This window comes from Falco cherrug, chromosome 16 (assembly GCF_023634085.1).
Source record: "Falco cherrug isolate bFalChe1 chromosome 16, bFalChe1.pri, whole genome shotgun sequence".
Taxonomy (NCBI): Eukaryota; Metazoa; Chordata; class Aves; order Falconiformes; family Falconidae; genus Falco; species Falco cherrug.
The window spans coordinates 6,813,333-6,824,149 of record NC_073712.1 but is presented as its reverse complement, the minus strand read 5'-3'; the positions used below and the strand labels follow the sequence as shown (position 1 = coordinate 6,824,149).

The window sequence follows — 10,817 nt, the reverse complement described above, 5'->3', positions numbered from 1 at the left end:
CCAAAAGTCAATCCCAAACCCCAGCGGAGGAGGGGAAGCTCATTCTCTTTCCGCTCTCAGACCGAGGGAAGTGCCGTGACACCCCAGTGCCCCCAGCGGCTCCTATCCCCGCTCCGGCAGGATCTCGGCCCCTTTCTGCTGATGTCACGGCACGGGGCCCGCAGCCTTCGCGGGGCAGGCAGGAGGGAAGCAGCGCCAGGGCCGGCCACCCTCTCCTGGATCCTCCTCTCTCGCCTCTCCCCTCCCCGGGACTCCGCCTGGAGCGGAGCGAGAGCCTTGGCCAGCCGGCAGACGGATGCCCCGGCAGGTGAGTGCGCTGCCCTCCATCCCCTCCGCCCCCCCGGGGCTGTGGTTGGCACCAAGGCCGAGCAGGGGACCCCCGGAGCAGCAGCCGGCGGGCACAAAAGGTTGGGAAACTCCATTTTGAGTTTTAAACCGCCTGGCTTCTGAGAAAGCATGCCGGCGCTGGCAAAAGGACTGGAAAGTTTGTGCGTGCTGAGACACGAGGCTCTGCCTGTGCCAAGGATGATGCCCGCGGCTGGGCTGGGGTGACAGAGGGGGGTGGGAGACCCTGGTCCCCACGGCCGAGAGCCACCCTGGCAGGGGGGGATGAGCCGAGGGGAGCGGTGTGGGGCTGGCCAGCGCATCGGTGAAAAATGCAGGGATGAGGCTGTCAGAAAGTGTTTCCATCTGCGCCTTGGCTGGAGCAGAGCCTGACGCTGCCAGGCGGACAGGGCTGCTGAGACCGCCGGGGGATGCTTGTCCCTGCCTGGGGAGAGGGTCTGCTGGAGGTGCCCAGGGCTCCTGCCTGGGGATGGCCAGGCACAGAGCACGTGGGGACAGCAGGACATGTTGGGGACGCAGCCTGCAGGGAGCCTTTTGGGGTGCTCCCAGGCTGGGTGGCATCCCTGGGCTGTGCTTGGGGCACCCAAGAAAGTCCATCCAGCCGCAATCTTTAATAAACATAATTTTCCCCAGACCCCCCGGTGTGGGCCAGCTTTGGGAGGAGAGGCTGCACTTTAGACGGAGAGGCAGGGAAGTTGCTCACAGCAGCTTTAAATGGTGATGATTTGGTGCGGCGCAGTGGCATGTCCGGACGTGCACTGACACCTGGGGAGCCGGTGCCAGGCAGTGATGTGGGCTGGGCTCGGCACGGGGGTGTCTACACCCACCACCGCCAGGACACGAGCGCAGCAGGGTGCTGGCACAGACATGGTGCTGGCATGGCATGGATGTGGTGCTGGCATGGCACAGACATGGTGCTGGCACAGCGCAGACACCGTGCTGACACAGCACAGACGTAGTGCTGGCACGGCATGGATGTGGTGCTGGCATGGCACGGGCACAGTGCTGGCACGGCATGGACGCAGCGCTGGCACGGTGCGGACACAGCGCTGACATGGCATGGACACGGTGCTGGCATGGTGCAGACGTGGTGCTGGCACAGTGTGGACACGGTGCTGGCACGGTGCAGACGTGGTGGCAGACAGGGCCCTGGGCTGGCCGGGGTGGGAGTGGGGAGAGGCTGGGGGGGGCCAGCGGCTGTTCCCACACCTCCGCCAGCACCACGGGGCTCGCCGGGAGCTGGTCCCATCCCTGCAGCTGGGTGACCCCCTCATCCCACAGGGCCCGTCCATGGATGCCAGCAAGAAGGTGGACCTGAAGATAATTATCATAGGAGCTCTGGGGTAAGGAGTGGCGCTGGTGAGGGGCGCAGAGCCCCACATGTGCACTGGCCTGGGAGCCTGTGGGTGTGCAGCCCCCGTCCTTGCTGTGACTGCCCGGCTGCGAAGCCTGACGCACCTCCCTTCCCTCCCACCAGCGTGGGCAAAACCTCCCTCCTGCACCAGTACGTGCACAAGACGTTTTACGAGGATTACCGCACCACGCTGGGCGCCAGCATCCTGACCAAAGTCCTCGCGGTGGACAACACCCCCCTGAAACTGCAGGTGAGCAGGGCTGAGACTGCTCGGGGTCCCTGTCCCGCTCCCGCAGGCACGTGTGTCCCATCACGTCCTGCTGTCCCTACGGGTGTCCTGGGGTGCGGGGGCTGGATTTGCAGGGCCTGACTTGCAGCAGCCCTGAGCATCCCTGAACTACACTGAAATCCCACATGAGTTTTGGGGGCTCAGCACTCCCTGAAGCTGGTCCCCTGAGCTTGGCAGAGCCCAGGGCTGCAAACACCCATGCCGCTCGTGTCGTGTGTCTGTACCCCTGCCCTTCTCTGCCCTAGATCTGGGACACAGGGGGACAGGAGCGATTCCGATCCATGGTGTCGACCTTTTACAAAGGCTCAGATGGCTGCATGCTGGCCTTCGACGTGACCGACAGGGAGTCCTTTGAATCCCTGGACAACTGGAGAGATGACTTTCTGGAGAAGGTCATTCCAAGGGAGCATGATTTCCCCATGGTCGTGCTGGGGAACAAAATAGACCTCTGTGATCGGCAGGTAAGGGCGGAGGAGAGAAAGCGGGGTGCCTTTGTGCCCCAACAAGCATACGAGTGCTGATCCTCTGCTGGCAGAACCAGCCTTCTTCCTCTGCTCACACGAAAACCAGGACTCCCAGCCAGGGCGCTGCTGGGCACCCAGTGCTGCCGCCCCCTCCATGCCTCTCGGAGAGCATAAGCAGCAACCCCCACGCCACCCTCGGCGCAGAGACTGTCCCTACTGAAGGCAGCAGGAATTTTAAGCATCTCAGCTGCCTGCACTGCCAGCATCCTGCCCTCACCCAGCAGTGCCTGGGTGGGTGAGGAGGGTCCCCTCCGTCCCCTCCACCACCACCCCCGCAGCTACGGGCAGCCCTGCGCAGTGCTGCGCTCTGGCTCCAGCCGCTTTTCCCGCAGGTACCCAAGGAAATCGCTTCAGCCTGGTGCAAGGAGAAAGACATCCCTTATTTTGAAGTCAGTGCCAAGAACAACATCAACGTCGCAGAGGCTTTCGAGACCCTCGCGAAGCAGGCGTTAACAACGGTGAGCATCACTCCTGCACCAGCTCCGTGCCCGCAGCAGGGATTTGGGTGGGAGCCGGATTCAGCCCGGGGAGCTGATCTGACAGACCCTCCCAGCCCACCCGCTGAGCTGGGATAGCTTCGGTTTATAACGTGTAGGAAAGCCCCAGGAAAAAGCGTCAGTGTTTCATTTCTTTAAATGGATCTTAAACCAGTTTTTTAGAAAAGAGTAAGACTTGCCATTTCTCTTCCCCACGGTGCGCCAGCACTGTCCTCTAGTGGCCAGCCCATGGGGACCTTCGTGTCCCCACGCCAAGCAAGCGGGGTGGCCTCACTCCTTGGCTGAGCTGGACGTTTTCTCCTTGGATTTTGTCTTTTATCACAAATCGGGACTGAACCGGTGCTCCCAGTCCTTTGGTCCACTCAGGCTGGCTCTGGGCTGATGCCACTCACTCCATCTCTTCTCTGTTTTTTTCCAGTATAAAGGAATTTTTGAGAGTTATTTAACCGACTCCATCAAACTCACTCCCAACGACAAGCCCAAGAAGAGCTGCTGCTGATCCCGTGCTCCAGGCTGTCCAGCGCAGGCATGGCCCAGGCGTGCTGGACCCCACAACCCGAGGCTGGAGCCTGCCCAGGGGGTCTGTGCCCCCTGCCTGGCCACAGGGGCTGGCCAAGCCAGGGCGCAGGACGGCCACCGCTCGACGTGCCAGGGCCAGCTGGCTGCACAGCCCGGGGCTCACTGCTTCCCATGTCTCCGGAGCTGCTCTCCCAAACCAGCAGCCTCCCAAATCGTGGTCACAGTGGCCCCGTCCCCCTCAATCCACTGCCGTCTGGCACCCGAGCGGGTGATCCCCCTGCGGTGACAGTGCCAGGGAGCTGGGCAGCGCTCCTGAAGCCTTTCCAGAGACCATGACCTTGGTGAACCTTCCCGGTACACGGACTGGTGGCCCCGTGGCACTCACAGCGCTCGTGGTGCGTATGGGCTGTCCTGGGGGGAGAAGTGGGGCTGGTGGCCACGGCACAAGTCTGAGAGCAGCCGGGTCCCCTGCCAGGGTGAGCCACTGTGGACGTAGCCATTCTGTGCCTCAGTTTCCCCTGCTGTCATGCACACTCCCTGTAAACACCTTCCACCTCCTGCCTCACTGGTGAGGATCCTCAGTAAAGCACTTTGTCAGGGATTCCTTTTTTAAAAAAAGGAAATTAAATATTTCATTTTTATTTATATATATATGTGTGTCACAAAATGCTCTTGTGGTTCAAGCAGGTGGCTTGGGTTGGGGCACGGGACTCATGCTGTGCCATGGGCTGTGGTCCACGCTTCCCTCCAGCGAGGCCAGCAGCTCTGAGCCTGTGCCAGCTTCTTGGGGCAGGATCATGAATTTTGGGGGCAGATTTTTTTTCCAGTGCAAATTTTGGGTCAGAGGAGGGAGAAGGTGTCTGGGGCATCATTCAAAGTGGGTGTGCAGCAGTGGCGTGGGGGCCTGGCCGAGGTGGCTGTCAGCAGAGGGAGCCCACTGGGAGCAGAGACCAGCACCTGCTTCCCTTCTTGCATCCATCCTGTTCTGGCTCGGGCACCTTTGGGAAGATGTGTCAAGGCACAGGCTGGGGCTGCTGGCGCGGTGGCCATGGCCGTCATGTGCCACCTTCCCCGTGGCCTTGGGGGCTGCAGCACCCCACTCGCTGCAGAGCTGCAGGGCTGGATGGACACAGGGAGACCCCCAGCTGGGTACCCTGCCCTATGGGTCTCCATGGGACCTCCCACCCTCTCACCACTCTCCTCCAGACCCATCCACACCAACCGCCGTGGTCACCCAGAGCTTCCCAAGGGCTGTGGGGGCTCTGCCCTGGCATTGCCCAGACCTTTCCACGGGCAGCTCACCCCCACCCAGGGCCACCGGGCTGGGACAGCGGCTGGGGACAGCACCCACCTGTGGCAGTGGCAGGGCACAGGGCTGGCAGGTGCCTGCAGGCAGGGCAAATCCTGAGCGAGGGCTCGGCACGGCGGGCACGGGGGGCACAGCGCTGTGATTAGCCTGCCAGTCTCTGGAAAGGCACGTAGGTGTTCCCACCCTCCTCTTTACGCAACGCTCAGCCTGTTTATTTGGGCACCAGGCCGGGGAGAGATTTTGTCCCTTAATATTGGGAGGAGAGGGGCATTAACTATTTCCTCCCCGAGCTCTGCGTGCCCTTTCCCCCTGTATCCCCCAGGCAGCTGGACAACGGTACGTCCCCAGTGCTGGCTGTGCAGCCCCAGCCCTGGCCAGGCTCTGCAGCCTGCCTGGCCCCCCCTCACACCCGGCACTGCACAGCCCCCACCCCAGCACAGCTCTGGGCTGAGCATCACCCAGCGTGCTCCATCTGTTTGGACCGTGCGTGTCAAGCACCATCCGTGTCAATGGGAATATTGTTTCTAATTACATCCTTTCTCCAGCAGCTCTCGGTGCTGGGGGCAGATGCAAACTTGATCTGTTTTATTCCAGCAAGCAGGATCTGGACACCCAGAGCTGAGCAGGTCAAATAAACGCACTCAGCGGAGCAGCTGCTCCCTCGGCTGGGGCTGAGTGGCTGCTGGCGTGTGCCCAGGGCTGCTGCAGGTGCCGGAGCCTGTGAGCAGCAGGAGCCAGAGCCAGGCGGGACCTGCAGGCTTGGCTCGGGGTCCACCTGCAGACGGGGCTGTCCTGGCAAGGCACGGCCAGGAGCATGTTGCAGCACCCGGCTGAGCTGGGGTCAGACCTTTGACTGCAGGTACAGCTCGCTCCAGAGCCCTTGTTTAGGCTGCGAGATGCTGGGCTCAGACTGAGGGGGCTGGAGGACAGCAGGGCCTGAGCACTTTGTGCCAGCCACAGAGCATCATTCCAGACACAGGAATTAAGTCTACATAGAAGCTTGCAACCTTGGAGCTGACAGGATCTCGAATGACATCACCACCCTACGGAGATCCCAGCTAATGCACCTGGCAGATGTGCAGCACTACGCTGGAGCTGACCGCAACTGTCCAGCTTTTCTTTTCCCTCCATCCCTCCCGGCGTGATCCTGCCAGCCTGGCAGCTCTGGGACAGTCAGGATCACCCCAGGAATCCTCCTTCCAGGAGGACCAGGAGACTGAATGGGGTGGCACTGTGCCAGGCAGGATGCTGGCAGGAGCGGCCAGAGGTGCTAAGCTGGTAATACTATCCCACGGCCGGCCGACACTTGATAAAGGACAGGGGGAGGTTTGTAACGCATGGGATTAACAAGGTCAGCTCAAGATTTTCTCAGGGTGAAAATCAAAGGGAAAAATATTTGCCTTGTGTGAGTCAGTGAGTTCCTGTGCAGCCAGTGGTATCAGCTCACCTCGGCAGAGGGCCTGGCCCATGGTGAGAGTCAAGAAACCAAATCAACTGGAGCTCTCACCCTCCCGCTGTCCTACCCCACACTGTTGTATTGAAGAAGTCAGAGGTGCTTTCCAGCCGCGATGCCGGGCTCTGCGCTTCACTCGGCTTGGCCAGCACAGCCAGGCTGCACCTCTGCCTTTACAGGTTCTCATTCACTGATTGACACGATGCGCAAAAATCAGTAAAACGCCAGCCTGAGGATGCTGACCACCGAACAGAAACCATCGTTGGCACGTACAGAAGAGCTCCCCTCGGTATTTGCAGAATTAGTACCTGACACTCACCCTAAATCCTTCCCTCCCAGCTGCAGTTTGCTTCAGTGCTTCTGGGGTTTAATTACTCCTGAAAGCCCTTCCACCCTCCACCAACCCATGTGCCCTACAAATGCAGCGTGCGCTCCATTTTATCTCGTGTAACCAGGCTGGCTGAGTTCTGACTGGTTCCAGGTGTGGGAGTCTGGTTAGAGCCTGGGGATTTGCATTGCAAACCAGCTCTGTGGGGCCGACAGACAGCGGCTCCCCGGCAGCTCCTGCTGCAAACACGTCCCAGCAGTCCAGGGAGAGGCAGCAGCATCCGTCCGCCCCAGCCTGAGGCACCTGGTGCTGGGCAGAATTAAATTCTTTTAGTAAACTTGTGATAATTAGAATAAAGGCACTGGAAAGTAGCTTTAAAAGCTGCAAAGCAGATTTTAAAAGATTAAGTTTTCCTGTTCTAAAGCCCTATTAACCTGGAGCTGGGATTGAGAGTGATGCAGCGTCTCAGCCACTTCAAGATGTTAGTCCGAAAAGCAAACCTGATAAACCCCAGAGGTTCAAAGTTCCAGGTAAACTTTCAAACATGAAAAATAAAATCATGGCATCAGGCAAAACCTTACCTCTGCCCTCTAGTGCCACCGGGCAGCAGGTATGCAACCGCATCTGGAGGGCGTCAGCAAGTGTTTTTGCAGGCTGCGTGTGCCGTGCCTGGCCGTGCCTGGTCCCTCTCGCGTGCGGCAGCACCAGCCCCGTGCCGGGCACCGCTGGCTCCTTCCCGAAGGGTTTGGTGTCCATGGCTGGGCACGGAGCAGCGCCGGAGCATCCCGCAGCACACTGGCACCTCTTTACATGAGCACTGCTCAGGCTATTAATGATTTGAATGACTATTCTTTGTTTCCTCGATCACTACCCCATTATTCCACCTCAACCCACCAGCAGTGAGCCCGTTGTGGGTGACACTGATGGGGCTTGTGTGACTGTCACAGCCCACAACTGCCAGGGCTGCGCAGCCAGCCCCTGCTTTAAGCACGGGCAGGCAGGAGCCGACACCATCCTCTCGCCCTCTGCTTCTTTGTCCGCCTACTCACAGCAAATATCGATGCTTCTCCTTCAGACCCATCACACGGGAGCTTTTGTTACCATGTCCCAGCTGTGGTGAGCGTCCACGTGTGGGGTTGTGCGGGGCCACAGGGCTCTGCCCAGCCCCAGGGGCTGCGAGCGGTGGGGCCGGGGGACGCGGCAGGGCTGCGAGCCAGCACGTAGAGAGGATTAGGGGCTGTGGCCAGTCTACCAGTCAGCTAAGGTACATGCTGAAGTCAGCAGCAAGCCTGAGCCTCAGGCGTCCTTCCCACCGCATGTGGGACAGCAGCAAAGTGCACTCTGCTGCCAGCCGTCTGCTGGGACAGGTGGGGTTGCTCCAGCCAGCCTGGCATGGGGCTGCACCGCGGTCCCGTGGGGCACTGGCTAGGGCACTGCTCTGCTTGGACGGTTTTCCACCCCTCGTTGCAGTTGTTGTGCATTTTGCAACGCCCTCCAGAAATGCTGAGTGCTGTGGAGAGAGTCCCATGTGTGGGCCAGACCCACAGGTAGGGTGCGGGCAGGAGTGACAGCAGCAAAAGCAACTCCCAGCAGCCTGGGAAGGACTGGTTTCACTGGACTGGGACTGCTCCCTGAGCAAAGGGCCAGCCCAGGGCCAGGCACGGGCTCGCCAGCCCCATGCCACAGCAGTGGGCAGCTGGATGGTGACAGAGGGAGGATCAAGCACGCAGTGGTGCTCAGCACGGGGTGGATGTGGCCCTTTGCGCAGGGGTGAACACTGTCTTCGCTAAGGAGTTTTGGTGCTATCTGCACCTGGAGAGCAAGACCCACTTCAGCCCCCTTGCTGGTGTGTACCTGCTGCCCGATGAGGAGCTCGCTGCTCTCAAATTCACTTGCTTTTGGCTTGAGATGAGCCGGACTGTCCTGCAGGAACAAGCAGCTCCCCAGAGCATGGACAGATGTGAACCACGGTGACTTGCAGCCTTTTGGGTTAACCCACTTTCGTGCTGACCCAAGGGAGATTGCAGACATGCTTTCTCCTGCTGCACCACTGGGTCTTGCAAAGCCCAGCTGCACGAGGCCACCAGTGTCCCTGGGGATGTGGCCAGACCAGATGAGGAGCCAGGGCATGCGTGGCCCAGGGCTACAGCCTCCCTCCAAGCCCTGGGCAAGGCTCAGAGCAGAGAACCATGCTCCCAACAGATTTCACCCAAGCGTTGCATCCCTCTGGCCTGAAATGATTTATTTAGCTTTAAATGCCCGCTGCCTGCTGACTCTTTCAAGGCAGACCGGCAGCCTGAGCTGGCTCCTGGCCTCGTGCCACCAGGGCCCAGTCATCAGCGCAGAGTGGCAACACCCTGCCCAAAACTTCTCGAAAAGGCAAAGTGGACTGCCGGCTCTTCCAGCTAAAAGCTGGATCCTGATCTCTGTAACCAGGGGTGACAGGACCTCCATCGCAGCCATCCTCACTTTAAATACCTGAGTACTTCAGAAGATACCGACCTCAGAGCCCCAACAATGAGATGTTTTATTTCACGGCTTATCTCCCGTCACTGAGGTTTGAGCATTTTGGCCTTGATGAGTTGCCCAAGGCCACAGAGCAGGCAGCCATGAACCTACAAACACGATGGCTCCTGCTCCTCCAGGACCACGTTCACTTTCCACCCACACACCCCCTGCTCCCATGGCTTCCCCGGCTTCGCATCGCCTTGCAGAGATGCCGGTGTAAAGGAGGGAGAAGCTGGGTGCTGCTGAGCTTCTCCCAAACTCCACACACCTTCCCACATTGTTTTGGGATAGATTCCTCTTTTTTTTTTTTTTTTTTTTTTTTTAAACTGGAAAACCTCCCTTTACTGGAATTCAATTGTTAAGCAAAAAAAGCCTCATTTTGGTTGACTCTCCTAATTCCCAGAGTGGGCAAAAAGCCTCGAGGGGGGAAAGATGGGTGGTGGGGGGAGGCAGAGCCCCCAGCCCGGATTCCAGGCGAGCAGGATGGTCTGCACGGCAGCCTGCGGGCTGGGGGCCATCCCGCTGCCGCTGCGCAGCTGCTGCAATGCCATGCATTTTGCATTTTTGACTGAAGGTGTGGGCTGGGGCTGCTCCCCACCCAGCCCCTGGGAGCAGCTCGCCCGGCTGCTGAGCTCCGTTCATGCTCCCGGGCCTTGGGCAGACCTTGCTGAGCACACGTGTGTTCCCCTGGAGAAGGCAGCTATCTTGCACCTATTTTACAAATAAGATAACAGCCCTTGCTCAAGGTCACAGGAGGCAGAGCTGGGAAGAGGGCCATCAGGAGAGCACCACATCCAGCCTCAGCACTTTGCCGAGGACAAACAGCCCAGCTCTGCTCGCCGATGCTCTCCAGGGGCTGCCCCTTTGCTGGGCAGGGTCTTCTCGGGGATGATGCTTGCTTGGGAGGCCCTTGCTGCACTCCAGAGGGAGATCAGTCAGTGGGGCTGACTCGAACCAACAGAACATGCTCTGCCACCTGAGCCAGGATATTTTATGCTGCAAAGCCTCCAATCTGGGGATGCGCTTGCACGGTGCGCTCATGCCAGACCTACAGCTGTGGCCCAGAGCTCTCCTGTGAGGTGGTCTCCCACTGAAGACAAGGGTCAGCACCAACGTGACAGGGCTTATTCAATAGACACATGCAAGGGGACACAGTTCCATCAGAAGGCTACTCCTTCCCCTGCCTTTGGAGATGTTCCTGCAGGGCTCAGGCAGGTTGTAAAGGCTGTGAGCAGATGAGACACAGCAATTCCCCCCCGGCAGATAACCAGAAAGCTGTAGTGCCTCTCCCCAGCTCTAAGTTCACACCATGAAATAAATTGCACGGAACATCCACGTGCTGCTGAGCCGTAGGGGCAGCTTTGAACCTCCCAATGCCTTTCTGCATTCCACCTTTTATTTTGGTGCTGTAAATAATCCTGCTGTCTCCCTCTAGGACACTGCGTACTTCATTCTTCCCTGGATAAAGCCGTTGACCCCTGTGCCAGCTGGTGAGACCAACCGCGTGTCCCTGCAGCGAAGGGGGAAGCTTGGGAAGCGTTAGAAGTTGGCGGTTCCCTTTCAAGCGAGACCTGTGTCTCCATCACCTGGCACCACGGAGCCGGCGGCTCAGCCATGTCTGCCAGCGAGAGCGTGGCGTCCAGCCCAGGCCCAGGAGCTGCATTCCTGGGCAAGAAGGAAATGATGATAAC

General features: G+C 59.4%; 1 protein-coding gene across 1 annotated transcript; it reads left to right on the top strand.

The window, feature by feature from the left end:
* Window positions 1-174: 174 nt before the first annotated feature.
* On the top strand, window positions 175-4,175 carry RAB7B (RAB7B, member RAS oncogene family). Its single transcript, XM_055728299.1, has 6 exons — window positions 175-307; window positions 1,627-1,688; window positions 1,823-1,949; window positions 2,234-2,449; window positions 2,845-2,970; window positions 3,428-4,175. Exons 1-6 carry the CDS (start codon window positions 296-298, stop codon window positions 3,506-3,508), a joined length of 624 nt encoding a protein of 207 aa, XP_055584274.1. The 5' UTR covers window positions 175-295; the 3' UTR covers window positions 3,509-4,175.
* Window positions 4,176-10,817: the final 6,642 nt, after the last annotated feature.